This window comes from Dendropsophus ebraccatus, chromosome 8 (assembly GCF_027789765.1).
Source record: "Dendropsophus ebraccatus isolate aDenEbr1 chromosome 8, aDenEbr1.pat, whole genome shotgun sequence".
NCBI lineage: Eukaryota > Metazoa > Chordata > Amphibia > Anura > Hylidae > Dendropsophus > Dendropsophus ebraccatus.
This window is the reverse complement of record NC_091461.1, coordinates 31,619,990-31,637,810: the sequence shown is the minus strand read 5'-3', so window position 1 is coordinate 31,637,810 and position 17,821 is coordinate 31,619,990. Positions and strand designations below refer to the sequence as shown.

At 42.2% G+C, this 17,821-nt stretch overlaps 1 protein-coding gene across 6 annotated transcripts in view; it reads left to right on the top strand.

Annotated features, from left to right (window-relative positions):
* Nucleotides 1-17,821, top strand: part of EXOC6 (exocyst complex component 6) — a 213,150-nt gene that overhangs the window by 96,314 nt on the left and 99,015 nt on the right. For all 6 annotated transcript variants that reach the window (XM_069980107.1, XM_069980112.1, XM_069980109.1 and 3 more), the window contains 5 exons: nt 8,543-8,747; nt 8,979-9,134; nt 9,765-9,833; nt 17,084-17,167; nt 17,265-17,311. In XM_069980107.1, the coding sequence (XP_069836208.1) occupies nt 8,543-8,747; nt 8,979-9,134; nt 9,765-9,833; nt 17,084-17,167; nt 17,265-17,311 (561 nt within the window). The remainder of the gene's footprint in view (nt 1-8,542; nt 8,748-8,978; nt 9,135-9,764; nt 9,834-17,083; nt 17,168-17,264; nt 17,312-17,821) is intronic.

The window sequence follows — 17,821 nt, the reverse complement described above, 5'->3', positions numbered from 1 at the left end:
TCGCTAAAGCGGGTGGAGTTGTATCCAGGTCCTGATGCCTGAGGCTCATTGTTACATAAGACGTCTCCATTATTATAAATGGATCATGATAGGTCAACGTCCAGCTACAGGTTTTGTACATATACCCAAGTTACCCCTCTGTATAGAGCCTAGAACTTGTTCCTATAGAAGGGGGGTCATCCTGACTTACCCCAATAAGGAGCAGATAGTTTGCGTCTCTCTACCCCTAGATAGATACTGGCCCCGAGCCATGTACATTTACTCTCTCCCCCCATAGATCCGGTTTTGACAGGGAACAGATGTTGCACATAAATAGCGCAATTTGTCAAAAGTGTAATGAAGGGTTCGGAAAAAAACAATTTTTGGTTAAACAGCATGAAATGTAATGAAAATATAATCATAAGAGAGAGAATATTATCCCTTAATATTTTATACCATCTAAAACAATTTAAGGAGCGACAATAAATGAGATCCTTGGGGAGCGCAGTCGGAGGAGAGGAATAATGATCTCTTCCTAGTTCATTACTATCTCCCTCATCTATCATAACACATTAGAAATGAATTTACAGTTTACACAGCGAGACTATTGACCTTCAGTGTGTCCTTTCCAGATACAGACACCAGCAGTACTTCTCCCATCTACCCTGCCACTTCCATAGACTTGTCTTCTCCTCTTTATGTCATTTCTTTATAATAGCAAAGAATTTTTATAGGATTTTCATTCATCTTTTTTTCCTTATTATTCCATGTACAGTACAATTCCTTAATCTGCGAAGGTGCTGAATTACCTGAAATGTTTGATGGTCAAATGGTCATGGAAAAGTATATGTAGTTAATGATCTAAGGATTTTCCTTACTGTCTCTGTCATGAAGAGAGGTGTCAGAGCTTTTAATTGGTCAGGCTGGACCCCCACCAATTGCTAGATCAAGCAGGGTGAAGTGTTCGGCAGGTGCTTCTCTCCCAATCTACAGGTGGACTGTAGAAAATCTGTGGAGCTTGCCTTCTGCAGTGAGGAGAATGACATGAAGAAAAGCGCACAGCCAAGTGCTTCTCCCCACTCATTTAAGCATTTGATCTGAACGCTCAGACCCTGATCGATCAAAACTTTTGACAGGTCACCAAAAGACTTGAGATTATATATATATATATATATATATATATATATATATATATATATATAATCAGGAAAGTCCACGGCACACTTAAGATCAAAGTTCAACGGTGATTTATTGTATCATAGCAAACAGCAATCCAAGTGACACAACGTTTCTACGGCTTCACGCCGTCATTTTCAAGTGACTGCGTGAAGCCGTAGAAACGTCGTGTCACTTGGATTGCTGTTTGTAATGATACAATAAATCACCGTTGAACTTTGATCTTAAGTGTGCCGTGGACTTTCCTGATTATATATACCGTGAGCTGTGGTCGACGCTCATCCACTGGCACCTGCTTACCTGTACTCCAGTGCCGCTTCACTATCCTGCTATATATATATATATATATATATATATATATATATATATATATACATATATACACTCACCGGCCACTTTATTAGGTACACCTGTCCAACTGCACGTTACCACTTAATTTCTAATCAGCCAATCACATGGTGGCAACTCAGTGCATTTAGGCATGTAGACATGGTCAAGACAATCTCCTGCAGTTCAAACCGAGCATCAGTATGGGGAAGAAAGGTGATTTGAGTGCCTTTGAACGTGGCATGGTTGTTGGTGCCAGAAGGGCTGGTCTGAGTATTTCAGAAACTGCTGATCTACTGGGATTTTCACCCACAACCATCTCTAGGGTTTACAGAGAATGGTCCGAAAAGGAAAAAACATCCAGTGAGCGGCAGTTCTGTGGGCGGAAATGCCTTGTTGATGCCAGAGGTCAGAGGAGAATGGGCAGACTGGTTCGAGCTGATAGAAAGGCAACAGTGACTCAAATAGCCAAGCGTTACAACCAAGGTAGGCAGAAGAGCATCTCTGAACGCACAGTACCTCGAACTTTGAGGCAGATGGGCTACAGCAGCAGAAGACCACACCGGGTGCCACTCCTTTCAGCTAAGAACAGGAAACTGAGGCTACAATTTGCACAAGCTCATCGAAATTGGACAGTAGAAGATTGGAAAAAACGTTGCCTGGTCGGATGAGTCTCGATTTCTGCTGCGACATTCGGATGGTAGGGTCAGAATTTGGCGTCAACAACATGAAAGCATGGATCCATCCTGCCTTGTATCAACGGTTCAGGCTGGTGGTGGTGGTGTCATGGTGTGGCGAATATTTTCTTGGCACTCTTTGGGCCCCTTGGTACCAATTGAGCATCGTTGCAACGCCACAGCCTACCTGAGTATTGTTGCTGACCATGTCCATCCCTTTATGACCACAATGTACCCAACATCTGATGGCTACTTTCAGCAGGATAATGTGCCATGTCATAAAGCTAGAATCATCTCAGACTGGTTTCTGGAACATGACAATGAGTTCACTGTACTCAAATGGCCTCCAAAGTCACCAGATCCCAATCCAATAGAGCATCTTTGGGATGTGGTGGAACGGGAGATTCGCATCATGGATGTGCAGCCGACAAATCTACGGCAACTGAACTGTGTGATGCCATCATGTCAATATGGACCAAAATCTCTGAGGAATGCTTCCAGCGTATATACACAAATATATACACAAATATATATATATATATATATATATATATATATATATATATATATATTATAGTTTTTTTTTCTGGAATACCTCTTTAATACCATTTTCTTTTTAGATCTGTATTACAGCTACACATCCTAGGAAGACCAGATTCACTATTTAGACCCATTTCTGGTCCACGATACAGTCCCAAAAATGCAACTGTATTGCACTCTCCTGGAACCAGTCCACAAAAAACTGTGAAACCACATTCACTCTATATATATATATATATATATATATATAAATAACTGTCCACTAAAAATGATTCTTATGTAATAACAATTGGATCCCTTCATCCCTTCAAGCCGTTCACCATTTATCCATCCAAAAGTGGCTGCAAATCCGATCCAATACAAGATTTAGCAGGAAAAATATAAGAAGTATTTGCATGCTTGAGAAAATAAAAAAAAAAAAATTACCAAAAAAAGTCAGGGAGGAATTTATGTATCCAACAAAAGCGGATGAACAATATACGACAGTGACTAATGGTATTAAATGTCAAATGCGAGCAATACAACATAAATCTTGACCTGCAAATGACCTACAAATTAAAAAAGACTCAAAGCTCCCATCCGAGCAGATGTTGAAAGGGCAAGGCCTTGAGCTGGAGATATATATAATTAGCAAGGGGCTCAAGAATGGGTTTAAGTTGGATTATGCTAATTCTGATTTGAGTAACAGCACTGAAAACCCTTCCAGATGAACCAACAGTGTTGTGATAAGCTGATTTGTATAATTTGAATAAAACCGTTTATATGATTTTAATGCCGTTATGGAATTATCTCCCGAGAGGTCACGCCATGTGGAGCTGCTCTTTTGAAAATTGGATGAAAGAGTCTTGAAACTCATCTGTGGCATTCTAATTTACGGCTTACACCGACCTACGGATTCACACGTTCACTGACCACGTTATTTATTTTAACGTCTTGCCAGTTTGATCCTATTAACCGCAACCACGGCTCCGTGCCCAAGGAAAATAGCATTTGCATTGAAATATTTGTTTTTGTTTTTAGCTCTTTTTTAGCCTTATGTTTGAAGTAACATGGGGACCGATGTACGGTTTAATTGGTAAGCTTTAGGATTTACCAAGTTTGGAGGAATCACAATAAAATATGAAGTTCTTAGAGTTTGGGATTTTTGTAAACTAGACTACTAGTGGCCAAATGGTAGATTGTGATCCAGTAGTGGACGTCATACTGTTAAACTTCAGAGCTCACATACAAGGTGGTCATGGACTTTCAGTAACTGTTGGCTGAATGCTATACCAATGCTCCCATACACATGCTTTAAATGTGGAGAAGAGAGGAAACTCTGACGGCTTAGCTTAAAGGGACTCTTCCGGTACGTTTATGCAGCCTTTTGTAAGGATAGCATAAACTAGTGACAGAGAAGCTGAACAGAATCATGTATCACTTACATTGTCCTTCACAGCTGATCCAGAGATATCTTCCTGAATAACATGGACAATAAATAGTCCTCTCCATTATGTGCATGAGCCCAATAGTCCTCAATATTCAAATGAAGCATAAAACTCCGCCCACCAGCTGCTGATTGGCAGTTATCTATCCCTGCTGTATAAAGGCAGTCAACTGTCAATCAGCAGCCGATGGGCGGGGGGGAGGGGTGTGGCCTGAATCCTGTTCTCCTGCATATTAGGAGAACGGCTGAACAGAATTATGTAAGTAATACACCGATCTGTTCAGCATTTGTCACTTTTTTATACTAAGGTGGAATAAAACTAGTGACAGATTCCCTTTAAGGGGGACAAACGGACCAGGTATTAAAATTCAGCATTCTTCTCTTCTTTCCTCTGATTTCTCCTATAAGAGAGACTTGGGAGGCCTCCGTACATATTATAAAATCAGCAAGGCCTGCTGACATTAGCAAGTTTTGCTGACTTTCAGTTCCTCTTAGGGAAAGGTACCCCTTCATAGTATTTTGTTCCTGGCTCTTTTTAGTAAAAGACTTTAAGGGATTTTCCAAGTAAATACTATTGATGGCCTGTCCACAGGGAAGGCCATTGAGAGTAGATGAGTGGGCTACCCCTGCCAATCAGCTGTTTGCACCTAGACTGTACAGAGAATGGGGCTCCTTACTCCGTGTAGTGGCTGCACTGCGCTGCTGCAGCCTTAGCTCTTATAAATGAACAGCAGCTGTGGCTGCAGTAACATGGCAGATATGCCATCAATAGTATTTCCCTGGACAACTCATACTCTCGGAGGGCTGCAGCTTGGTCTATATGAAAAAAATTTGGATGCAACTATCACTGTTATGGAGTAAGGGTATGTGCACGCTATGGAATATCAGTGGACAACTTCAAACGGATTCCCCTGCACGCCCCAGCTTGAAGTCCCGTCCATCACATAGGCTCTATTTTATACTCAGACATGTCAAATCTTTGGGCGGATGGTGGAATCTGCATGGGAATACGATGGAGCCTATGGGACAGGCAGAATGGGGGCGTATCTACCATAGAGACAGGGCAGGTAGCTGCTATGGGGCCCGTACAGGAGGGAGACCCGGGGATGCACATGGAAGATAAGAGCCGTCCTGTGTCTTTCTGCTTAACCCCTTATGTACTGCAGTGTGTAAGTGACCCAGTGTTCACTTACATGCTGCTACATAAAAATGGGTTGATAAGCAGAGGACAAGGAGATCTCTGCTTCACTGCTCTGATAACCCCTGACCTCTGTTCTCTGGCTGCTGCAACCAAGTAGGAAAATGTGGGACGCTCCTTGCAGAGGTCAGAGGTTATCAGTACATGAGCAGTGAAGCAGAGATCTCCTTGTCTTTTTTTTTTTTTTGTGTTGCATCATGTAAGTGAAGATTGGGTCACTTACACACTGCAGTACATAAGGGGTTAAGTAGAAGGTAGTCCGCTCCTGCACCAATGTATTTAATCATAAGGGCGCTTAATGGGCCCTTAAAGTTAAATACAGTGGACTGACAGAGTTAGCAGCCATTCTGCTGCTCCGCCAGTCACTTTTGTAGCTGCTTCTGCCTCTGGCCACAAGAGAGTTAAAGCGTAACTGTCATTTCAGGGTCATTTTTCTGAAAACATTAAATATCAACAGTACAAGCGATTTTAAGAAACTCTGTAATAGGTTTTATGTACTAAAAGAGTTTCCTTCTGTAGTGAAAGAGCAATCTCCCAGCCTCCCCCCTCACATCAGATGCAGCAGGATTTCTGTCTCCATTATGTGGCTATGGAGAGGGGAGGGGCTGCTAGGAGTGACTGAGCACGGAGGATTTCTGCACAGCACAACACCCTGCAATCTTCTCTCAGTAAGTTCATAGAAAAGCACTGACCTTTCTGACACCTGAATTTAGCGTTTTAGGTGCCCAGAGAGTCTACAAGCAGCTGACCTTCATGTCACCTCTTCCTGCTCCCTCATCTACCTCAGCCCCTCCCTTCTTCATAGGCTTACAATGGAGAGAGCAGAACCCGTCTTCACTGGCTTCTCTGTAATGAAGACGTGTTTGCCTGATAATGCACAGATAAGAAGTCAGGGGGGGAGGCTGGGAGATTGCTTCTTGAGTACAGAAGGAGGCTTTTTTGGCTGATAAAACCTATTACAGAGTTTCTTAAAATCGCTTATACTACTGATTTCTGCAATAAAAAACAACATGACAGTTACGCTTTAAGTTTTTGGCCACATCACCGAGTATATATATATATATATATATAGTACTTTGTGTTGTGCGTAGGGGAGGGGGGGTCTCGTAGAGTTTTTTGCTATGGGGCCCCATGAATCCTAGCTATGCCTCTGCATGCAGCGGAATCCTCTTAAAGTTCTCCACCTCTTTTCCGTAGTGTGCACATACTCTTACTTAGAAACCTCAAAAAGGGGCATGACAGAAGATTACGATAATGCTCACGTCTATACTTATTCTGTTACAATAAGTTTGGCTACTCCTCACCTGGGTTATGACCATTGGACCTCACTTAAAGGGGTAGTGCGGCATTTAACATTTATTCACTAAATAACACACATTACAAAGTTATGCAACTTTGTAATGTGTGTTATTTAAGTGAATGGCCCCAACCCCGGAAGTGTGGTGCAGTATACTTACTGAATCGCTGTCGACCCCAGCCGCCAATAGCGGCTGAGCAGCTGATGACGCGGCAGAGGGAGGCCGGCATGAGAGACGTCTGGAGCGGTCCGACCGGCCTCCTGAAGATAGCGTGTTCAACCCAAGATGGTGGCCAGGGTCGACAGTGATTCAGTAAGTATACTGCACCACACTTCTGGGGTGGGGGAACACGGAGAATGTGGCCATTCATTTAAATAACACACATTACAAAGTTGTATAATTTTGTAATGTGTGTTATTTAGTGAATAAATGTTAAACACCGCACTACCCCTTTAATTCTAGTTCAGTTAAAACTCTTATCTTAAAACTTTTAGAAAAAACCTTGTTACACGAGTCATTCAGTAGAATGGGGAGAAGATATTGTCTTTGGCAATCTTTTGCCTATGTACATCAGACTTCTCAGCTAGGGACTGGTTCCTATTCGGCCTGCTGGCCACTATAAGTGCGGCTTTCTGCATGTGACCTGCTGATACTGTACCTCTTTATTACCAGTTGCTTATTTCATAATCCTCTTCTCTTTACATGGGATTTATGAAATGTTCTTTATGTATTTATAATTCCAATTATACCGATCAAAACATTGCAATAATGCCGGTCATATGGGCTGTAAATCTGGAATATGGCCGTCTTCACACAGAGGTAGAGAGGGGAAGGCCTTCGGGTTGCTTTGCAGAGTATATTACCCAATCCTGTGAAGCTGAACGCAGAGCTGAGAGGTACTAAAAGGCTATCAGACCCTAATATTGATAGGAATAGACTCCCGTCACATTGCTGTCTATAAGATGCCTGTACCCTGTATATGTATATAACACTCCATAATGTTCTCCTGTTATGTATGTACATAATCTATTACAAACATAATAGTGACCAGTGCCAATGATCTGATCAGTCAAGTGTAGTCTTGTATGTTGGCTGATCTCTGGCCTTCCTACACATGGCAGTGATAGAATGCGTTAGAAGGGACTAAGATGCACAGGGCAGTAACATAGCACTTACATCACACATAGATTACTGAGGATAGTTTGGGATCCTAGTGGTTGCATTGAGTTTTCCTTGCAGGATAATAGGTTTACAAGGGGTCTTCTTGCTGCCTTACAGTTACAGGTGAGATAACCCCCAGAGCTGTCGTAAGAATTCATATCCAGACTATAAGATGTGTAGGACAGTGACGACTTGGATTGGATGCCGTCTTTTGCCAAAAATGAGATGCCCCAAGTCCTTATCTTTGTCCAGAGAGCAGAATGAGCATGTGCTGTCTTGAATTTGGCAACACTTCCATTCTCCTCTGTAGAGACAGACAATGCCTGCTTATCCTGGGTGTTTGGTTGGACAGGATGGACCAGTGTGGGCAGGGGGTGGGGAGAACATAATAAAGAATCCCCGTACCGCCAAGTCAGCAGGCTCCCAGCCCCCCACTGGATCATTTTCTTCTGGCTTCCTGCTATAACCCATCCACTCAGTGTTATGTCTGCTAGAAACACAGGTAAATAGGGTGATACGGTTTGCATACACCAGCTTACTGCCTACCTTGATGGTGCAATTGTTATAACTTTTATATATACTTTATCACATAGCTTGTAATTGTCTTGTGTAAATTCTTGCTGCTGATATAAAACAGTTTCTTTTCTGTGAAGAAGGAAAAAAGTAACCTGAGCTTCCACCAGTCATCCCTGGTCCCCAATGCCTGTTCCTTGCACTCATGGAGAACGCCCATTAACGTTGGGCCTCTTCTCATTTACAGGTATTATTCTGCTCTAAAGACAATGGAACAACTTGAACACGTTTATCTCCCCAAAGTGTGCCAGTACCGTTTCTGCCAGATCATGGCGGAGAATCTTCCCAAGTTACGAGAAGAGATCAAGGAGATCTCCATGTCTGGCCTCAAAGACTTCCTTGAAAGTATCAGGAAACATTCAGACAAAATAGGGGAGACCGCAATGAAGCAGGTAACTTTTACAACTTATGTCATTTTGCTCTTATATTGTTGTTTTTTGTTTTTTTTTTTACTTTTCTTGTCCCTGCAAAATCATGGTTTGCCAGGCAAGATCATGGTTTGTGAAGAGCGTATAACCTGGAGGCTATTGCCATCATAGTTAGCAGTTTCCTCTGCCGTCATGTTACGCAGTGGTAGACATCACCTTCTATAGTAGTAATGGATCTTTCTCTTTCTATAACAGGCCCAGCAGCAGAAAACCTTCCATGCTGCTTTGCACCGACAGACCAATGTTTCGTACAAAAAGCCCATGTACATAATAAATGGTCATTCTGCGGGAGGGGAGGATGGGGTGACACCAAAAAGTCCAGTGCTGGAAGATGAAGATGCAGAGGAGGAGGTATTACTGTTTACGATGGCGCTTGGTTTAGGGTTAGCTGTAATTGTAGAGAAAAACATTAACATATGTATATATTGCACAAAGTACCAGCCACAAAAAAAAAAAATCTGTGTAATGTAAGTCATCAGTTGTTGCAAAACTACAATTCCCAGCATGGCTGGACATAAGCTGACAGACCGTTCAGCCAATCACTGGCCAGGACCGATGCGGCCAGTGATTGGCTGAGCGGTCTGTCAGCTTAGACAGGCCGCTCCAAAGCTGCTGCTACACGCGGGACCTGGGGGGAAGAAGTGCAGGAGAGCACCTGCAGCCTGGTGAGGTAATGTATGGCTTGTTAAATTGTAGGTCGCTCGCTGCGCACTGCTATTCCACGTAGCGATGCGCTGTCGGTGACCGATGATTTTAGGTTTGCGCCTTAATGAACGGCTGATCGTATTCCCTATTCCACGGAGAGATAATCGGTCGAATCAGGACGATTCAGGACGATTATCGCTCTATGGAATAGGCCCCTTACATTGGTCATTTCTTAAAGTGGCAGGTACGCTGTATGTAGGCACAGTACGGAAACTTGGGAAGATGTTGTGAATACTTAGCGTCTATAATGATATGTAAATGCCATACTCTCTGCAGGTCCTTAGTGTCCAGGATTTGGTAGATTTTACTCCTGTATATCGGTGTCTGCACATCTATACGGTTTTGGTAAGTGAAGCTTTCTATATCTTATACAGTATATATATATTAAGATGGAATTGATTTACTGTCTGACCAATAGTAATTTTGGACATGTTACCCAGTCTTCATGTGTTTTCATGGTGTTAAATTCTAAAACCCACCTCATCGGTATCTTCTAAAGTTATTGTTGTCAAACATAAATTAGTCACGTTATGTCTGGCAATAGTAGTATCAGTAGTAGTGGTGGTTGTTCAGCCAGCTCTGCTGCATCGTGCACTGATACAACTCCACACAGCTCTGCAGATGGTAAATGGTTAAACTCATAGGTCCTTTTAGTAGAAAGCTGATTTGTGTTTTGGCGCACCTTACTAGGCTCTTCATATGTAAGTCCTTGTCACTGGAGATGGAGCACAGCTCTGAAGTATGATTGAGGTAAGTGGAGTACATTAAATGGGCATTATAATTGGTTATATGTGCACCATCGGTATTATAGGGTCACTGGGCTAATGTTTTTCTCTTGGCACCATTGGTGATACCACGATAAACAAGTAATCGTTTTGACTATTGCTATTATATAGACACTGTAGATATTACCAATATATAGAACACAAGGTGAACTGTTAAAGGGAATGGGTCATCAGAAAAGGACCTGTTTGAGTTATATATTTTAAGAATTTTTTTGGTGATTTTTTTTTTTTTCTCTAATTTTCCATTTTATCATCTATATCATAAAATAATCTTGAAATCTTGCAGTTTTTAATCTTCTCACAAGGCCTAATGATCAGCGTGAATGTTGTGTTCTGTAATACAGACTCCTCCTTATTATCGGAGGCAGGAGTACAGTAAAGGGTCACACCAGTGTGTATAGATAACACAGGATCCACCACAGATCCCCTCCTCCTCCCCCTTCTTGCACAGTGACCCCCTGCAAAGGTCACAGAGCATGCCTAGAAAATGCTCCCATGGAAATACCCTTTTCCTATTGTTTCCTGTGTCCATATAGCTTCTGTAAAACATAACCCTAAATGATGGGAATCAGAAGCTAAGCAATGGCTGTCCCATACCAAAGTAGGAAAAAAATAAACAGAAAGAAATGCAATTGAAAAATAAAAACACATGAGGAAAAAACGTACTTCCGTATCTCATAACTGTAAAAAGAAATTCTAGATGACACATTCCCTTTAAGGAATTATCCCTTTAAGAAATAATCTGGCTTCCCTTTAAGGAATTATCTGGTTTATACTATTATATGTACAGTGCGGCTGGTGATATTGTTTGGTCATAGATATAAGCCACGGTATAATGTGTTAATACCATGGCACCATATGGCGCTTTTATGTGGGTACAGTATGGCTTAAACACATATATTCATCTGAAAAGACAAGTATTCTTCATTCTAATCTGAAGATTTCTTCTACAAGTTTTTAGGTAAGATATAAACTGGTGTCGTTCACACAAAGTTGGAAATTTTGTAGAATTTTTTTTTTTTTTGTCGACTTTCTCCTTGTAACGTATGGCCCGGTGAAGAGGTTAACCTCCAGTGCAGGTCAGCCCGGCCTGTTATTAAGCCCTCACCTTTATGGCAAACTCTTAACCATCATAAATTCCCATTTATTATGGAGAATGCCCTTCAGTAATTTTCTCCATTTGTTTCTCTCGGTTTTTGGATTAACTCATTAAAATCGGGTGACAATTTTATCCCTCGCTGTTCGGTGGTAAATAACAAAACTGACCTTTTTAGTTGTCTTTTTATTGTACTTCCACCCCATGAAAAGCGCCATCTTCCCTCATAATAGTCTCCCCACGCTCCTCGATTGAGATTCTCGTGATTAGTCCCGTATCTTCCCGAGCGCTATAAATCTTCTCCGACCTGTTTTCCTGTAATAAAAATTTTATAGTTGTGTCATAACGATAAAGAATTCCAGGTTTAGGAGGGAAATGCGAATTTCTAATGCAGAACCTGCAGGATGTGACTGCTGTGATATACTGTACTGTGGCTGAGGAAAGGGAACATTATGCAGTGAAATTGTACAAATCAAGTCGGTGTCCGTGAAGATGTACAAGGCGTAAATCTCCCACCTGTCAAGTTACTTTGTTGAGGAAGGCAAACGTAGGATAAGGGAAAGGAGCACAAGGAGCATAGTACTAAAACCATGGTAAGAAAGTTAGATAAAGCCTTTTGAGTGTTTTTTTTCCCGTCCCTTAAAGGGGTTCTCCAGAGAAAAATAATAGTTTTAACTTAAACTCAAGGGAAAATCTTTTTCTTTCAAATCAACTGATATGAGAAAGTTATGTAGATTTGTAATTTATTGCTATTAAAAAATCTCAAGTCTTCCTATACTTATTAGCTGCTGTATGTCCTGCAGGAAATGTTGTTTTATTTTCAATCTGACACAGTGCTCTCTGCTGACATCTCTGGCCAAGGCAGGAACTGTCCAGAGCAGGAGAGGTTTTCTATGGGGATTCATAGAAAACCAAGACAGAGTTCCTGTCTCAGCCAGAGATGTCAGCAGAGAGCACTGTGTCAGACTGAAAATAAAACAGCATTTCCTGCAGGACATACAGCAGCTAATAAGTATGGGAAGACTTGAGATATTTTAATAGCAATAAATTACAAATCTACATAACTTTCTCATATCAGTTGATTTGAAAGAAAAAGATTTTCGATAGACAACCCCTTTAAGGCTGCATTTACACATACAGGATCCACAGCAGATTTAATGCTGTGTTCAGTTATTTAGATCAAATCTGCTGCGGATCCGCACCATCAAATCCGCTGCGCTACGTGTGAAGCTACCTGAGAATTCCAGCCAAATTAATAATTAGACTATGGGCAGGGGGTGGGTGGAAGGAACATAATAAACAACCTATACTTACCAGGCTCTGTACTCTTGCAGTGCCGCATCACAGAGCTGCCAGGCCCACCGGATGTCATCTTTTCTCCATTTCTTTGTACGTCATGACCTGGTGGGAAAGGATGGAAGATAGCCGGCTAAGCCAGTCAGTGACTGCAGCGGTGTCCCATCCCAGTCACTAACTGGCTGAGTGGGGCACTTGTCAGCCGAGTCGTGATGTAGCAGGGGGGAAGAGATGGGGAATCCTGGTGGGGGTCCAGGATTGGGATGCGGTGCTGCAAAGGCACAGAGACCCGTAAGTATAGATTGTTTAGTATGTTCCACCCACATCCTGCCCGTTGTGATTTTTTTTTTAAATTTGCCTGGACTTCTTCTTTAACTGGTGTCAGAAAGTTATACAGATTTGTAAATTACTTTTATTTAAAAAAAAAAGCTGTTGTATGTCCTGCAGGAAGTAGTGTATTCTTTTCAGTCTGACACAGTGCTCTCTGCTGCCACCTCTTTCCATGACAGGAACTGACCAGAGCAGCAGCAAATTCCCATAGAAAACCTCTCCTGCTCTAATTAGTTCCTGTCTATAACAGAGGTGGCAGCAGAGAGCGCTGTGTCAGATTGAAAAGAAGACACCAATTTCTCTAAGTAGAATAAATTTACAAATCTGTACAGCTTTCTGACCAGTTCACTTTTCACTGGATGTATAAAATATTTCCTCTTTTTGCCATCAGGGTTTATTATCCCATCCATATTATCAAGAGACACCCTGTAAAGTAGCCCAGCGTGTTTCGACTGTACGTAAACGATCTTAATCAGGGTTGCAACCATAATTAAAATTAAGTGCAGTTGAAATGCATGGTGGCTGCTGTCAGTGATGACACCATGTGTTTAATACCAATGTGTTTAAAGCCTGATCAGCAATAAAGAGGAAATATTTAATACTTTTAAGCCAATTGTTTGTTATCACACATCACTATAGTCTGGAGAGGTAAGTAAACCACCAGGTCATTTGTCTTACACTGGACCACCAGGGAACAAATTAACTTGCCCAATGTACCCTAGATCACCAAATCTCACCCCTATTTTACACTAGACCACCAGGATACAAAATATTTAACCCTCTGATACACCCTAGACTACAAGGTAACTGTCTGTTGTATACTAGACTACCAGGAAATGATATATTAACCTCCAGCTATGAACCCCCAATTTCACACTAAGCCACCAGGAACAAATTCTAATATACTTTATGCCCCCCAGTATTAATTCAAATTTTATGTAAGCCCACCAGTGTTCATTTGTCCTAAATGGAGAAGGTAAGCCTCTATCAGGCTCCTCAGGCAGCTTAGGATTCGGCAGTGGAACCCCAACATGCCTGATCCTTCGCTAACCCAACGTCTTCCATAGGGGAGTGTTGGGAGGCCCCCATACATGTTAAGCAGTGAGCTGAAAATCCTCAGGTTTGGATTGATTTTTCTAATGTGTATGGAGGTCCTAAGACCACCTTGAGGATATAGGGTCCTCCTCTGCATTTTGATCCCTTGTACCATTAGAACGTATGTGACCCCATTGGTCCAGCACCTTGAGATGTTAGGCTGTGTTCACACTACGTAAAATAACGGCCGTTGATTTCACCGTCCGGACTTTTGCAGCCAAAACTACGGCCGTAGAATTACGATCGTACGGGCTAGTCGTGGAACTATGGCCGTTGTTTAATTTTGATTCCTAGCATGATTATAAACGGGATGAAACAGGTCATTTACTTTAAATACTGCGCCCAGCCCGAGAAACCACTCAGAAATTTTTTTTACATTAAAATCAAGTTTAATTCGGCAGATATAAGTTTTGCGTTCGCGGCCGCATTGAAATCCACGGCCATTGTTGCAGTGTGTTTTGGCATCCCTTGCCCCCCCCCCTTTTGGTGTATTGCCATCTATGGGAGTAAAGTACACAGGAATAGACTGAGTAACATAATTCTTCCTGTGATATTAGTAAGAAATGTATTGTGCTACAGTAGAATGCTCCAGCAGTCATGATGGGGCATTGTACTTAGGTTTTCCACCATCAGGCTCTCTGTGAGTTACTCTTTGCTGCTGCTTTACCTCTTCCGCGTGCCTCTTATTGTGTTCCTGGCTCGGAAGGGGGGAGTGCTGGTATCAAGTAATGGAATGTTAAGTAACTGTGACCCAGCGATAACCTCGTGCCCCTAAAAAAATCAAAATGCTAAGCTGCTTTATTCTTCTTGCATACAAATGATGCTGTATTCAGTAGGTAGATGAGACGCTCGTGGGGCACTGGTTTCAGGCGCACAGATGGTGCTTTCTGAATGGTTCTTCTTAATGAGATCACCAGGATGTCACTGACAAAGAAAGGAGAGGGTCTTCTGTAATAAGGGGAGACGAGAAAACCCCCTGAAGCTGAGATGTATTAGTTGGTAAACTTGTTTGTTTTATTTTGTGTGTTTTTTTTTTTTTTAGGCATTTATATTATTTTTTAATAAATTTTATAGTATCTTCTTGGTTGACAACTTTATAAGGAAGCATGAGATAAAGAATGGTCAGGTTTGTGGTCACACAAGTTAATTAGGTCAGAGGGCTATCACCCGGGATGCCCTTATTATGGCTGCAACATTGCCGAGAGATGTTTCAACAGGTCAGCGTCTATTAACAGGCTTATTCATCATGGTGGTTGGGCACATTTGATTACAGCACCCATGTGATCAGGAGCTGGGGAGGGGCTGTAAAACATAGCTGCGCCAACAGCTCCAACGCTAATCCTGAGGGGTGTGGGGGGGACCCCTGTGACATGACTGGGGCTCTAGCTTTGAAAAGGTGAAAAGTCTAGTGTGAGGGCTATGTAGCCAAGTTCCCTCATTTTCTTACAGCTATGCCTTGTGCTATTTATTAGATGTGTCTTGTGTAATGTAGATAAATGCCATTATACAAAATCAATATAAAAAATATTATGGGAATTGAAAAAAAATGTCTATTATTCCTACTTAAAGTGACACTGTCACCCCCTTTTTGCATTATGATTTCTCTACACAGGTGTAAAGGGTAAATTTAGCAGTTTTCATACCTTATTTTATGTCATACATTATGGCACTTGTTCCAGTAAAAAGTGATCTTTTAGCATCTGTGGACTGTGCTACCTGGGCAGGGCTTCACGGCTGAAGAGCCACTTAGCCACGCCCACATCATCACTGTAGGCCCCACCCCTGTGATGTCATCTGTCTATAGACCACTCAGCAGCCATTGGTATAGGCTGGCCTAGAGGGGTTGGGACCCAGACCTTTAGGCTGGCCTGTTCCAATGGCTGCTGAGGGGGCGGGACCTATACGCAAATGACATCACAGGGTGCAGGACCTATAGTGGTCGGGGCTAAGTGATGTGGGCGGGGTTAAGTGACACTTCAGCCATGAAGCCCCACCCAGGTAGCACAATCCACAGATGATAAAAGATCACTTTTTAGTGGAACAAGCACCATGACGTATGATATAAAATAAGGTATTAAAACTGCAAAATTTACCCTTTACACCTGTGTAGAGGAGTCAGAATGCAAAAAGGGGGTGACAGTGTCACTTTAAATTTCATGAATAAAACTGACAACTAGGTGGTGCTAAATGGGGGCGTGTCCCTATACTCTAAGGGTGGGTTCACACTAAGGAATGCTCGCGGATAAACTCTGTGGAATTCCGCCGGCTGTACGCGCTCACGGATGCGCGCCTTTCCGCCGGCTCCATAGACACCATTCTATTGGCCACCTGAATCCGCATTCCGCCGAAAGAATTGACATGTCAGCTCTTTCGGCATAATGCGGAATCAGCCGACCCATAAAATGGTGTCTATGGAGCCGGCGGAAAGGCGCACGTCCGTGAGTGCATATAGCCGTCGGAGTTTATCCGTGAGAATTCCTCAGTGTGAACTCACCCTAATATTGTCCAGTCAAAGCTGTTAGTATCAGACTGTGTAGGGACACACCCCTAAGTGTGCTGATCAGTGGAAGTGCTACAATGTTTATAGGGACACACCCCTTTGACAAAGGGAATAGTAGTGTTCAGATGTCAATTTATTCATTCATTGTTAGGAAGAATAACAGAGCAATGTTACAACACAGTCCAAAAATATCAAATAAAAGTAAAAAATATGCCAGAATAGTTGTTTTGTGGGAAATACAGATCCTCTCGGTCTGTGTAATTCTGTTCATCCTGACCTTCCTGATGCTCAAATACAGTGCACTCCCAGGTGCGGCATTTATGATAATGACAGATTAGATTGTTACAAATGTTACCTACAATCTATGACCTGTCCTCCGACAAATCCTTACAGTGCATTGAATACTCTGTTCTCACTGATGTCAGTGATTATGCCGTGTCAGAATCCCCACGGTCCACAGATCATCTCTATGGTTTGTGCTTTCTTACTTTAGGGCGATAAAGAAGTCTTTGAAAACTACTATAGAAAACAACGAAAGAAACAGGCGCGCTTAGTCCTGCAACCCCAAGCGAACATGGTGAGTGCAGCTCGCTCTTATGGTACAGTGAGATAGTCTGAGCCTCCAGATGGAGACACTGATAGCTCTACTGTCTGTTTTCTTCCTTCTGTTAAAGCACGAGACAGTGGAAGGATATCGGAAATACTTCAGCCAGATTGTAGGGTAAGTAGTCATGTGGAGGAGGAGACGAGCTACACCCGGCCAGACTGGGAAATGAGGGAAATATTATGACAAGGCTTTATATAGTCACATACAATTCTGTTACATAGTCTTCAGTGAAATTCCAGTCTATCTATCTATCTATCTATCTATCTGTCTGTCTGTCTGTCTATCTATCTATCTATCTATCTATCTATCTATCTATCTATCTATCTATCTATCTATCTCTCTCTCTCTCATATCTATCTATCTATCTATCTATCTATCTAGAGCAGAGTAACAGCCGCACGTCCAGATCCAGAGCGGTGGGTGCTGTGCAGTGAAAGTCCTATGGCATAGGATCCCCAATGTAGAAACGGCAAGAGACCGCAGCACACCGAAGTAAAGGTGAATAGTGTTTATTCCATCATCAAGGTACATACAACGTTTCGATTCAATCCAGAATCATTATCAAGCATGCTTGATAATGATTCTGGATTGAATCGAAACGTTGTATGTACCTTGATGATGGAA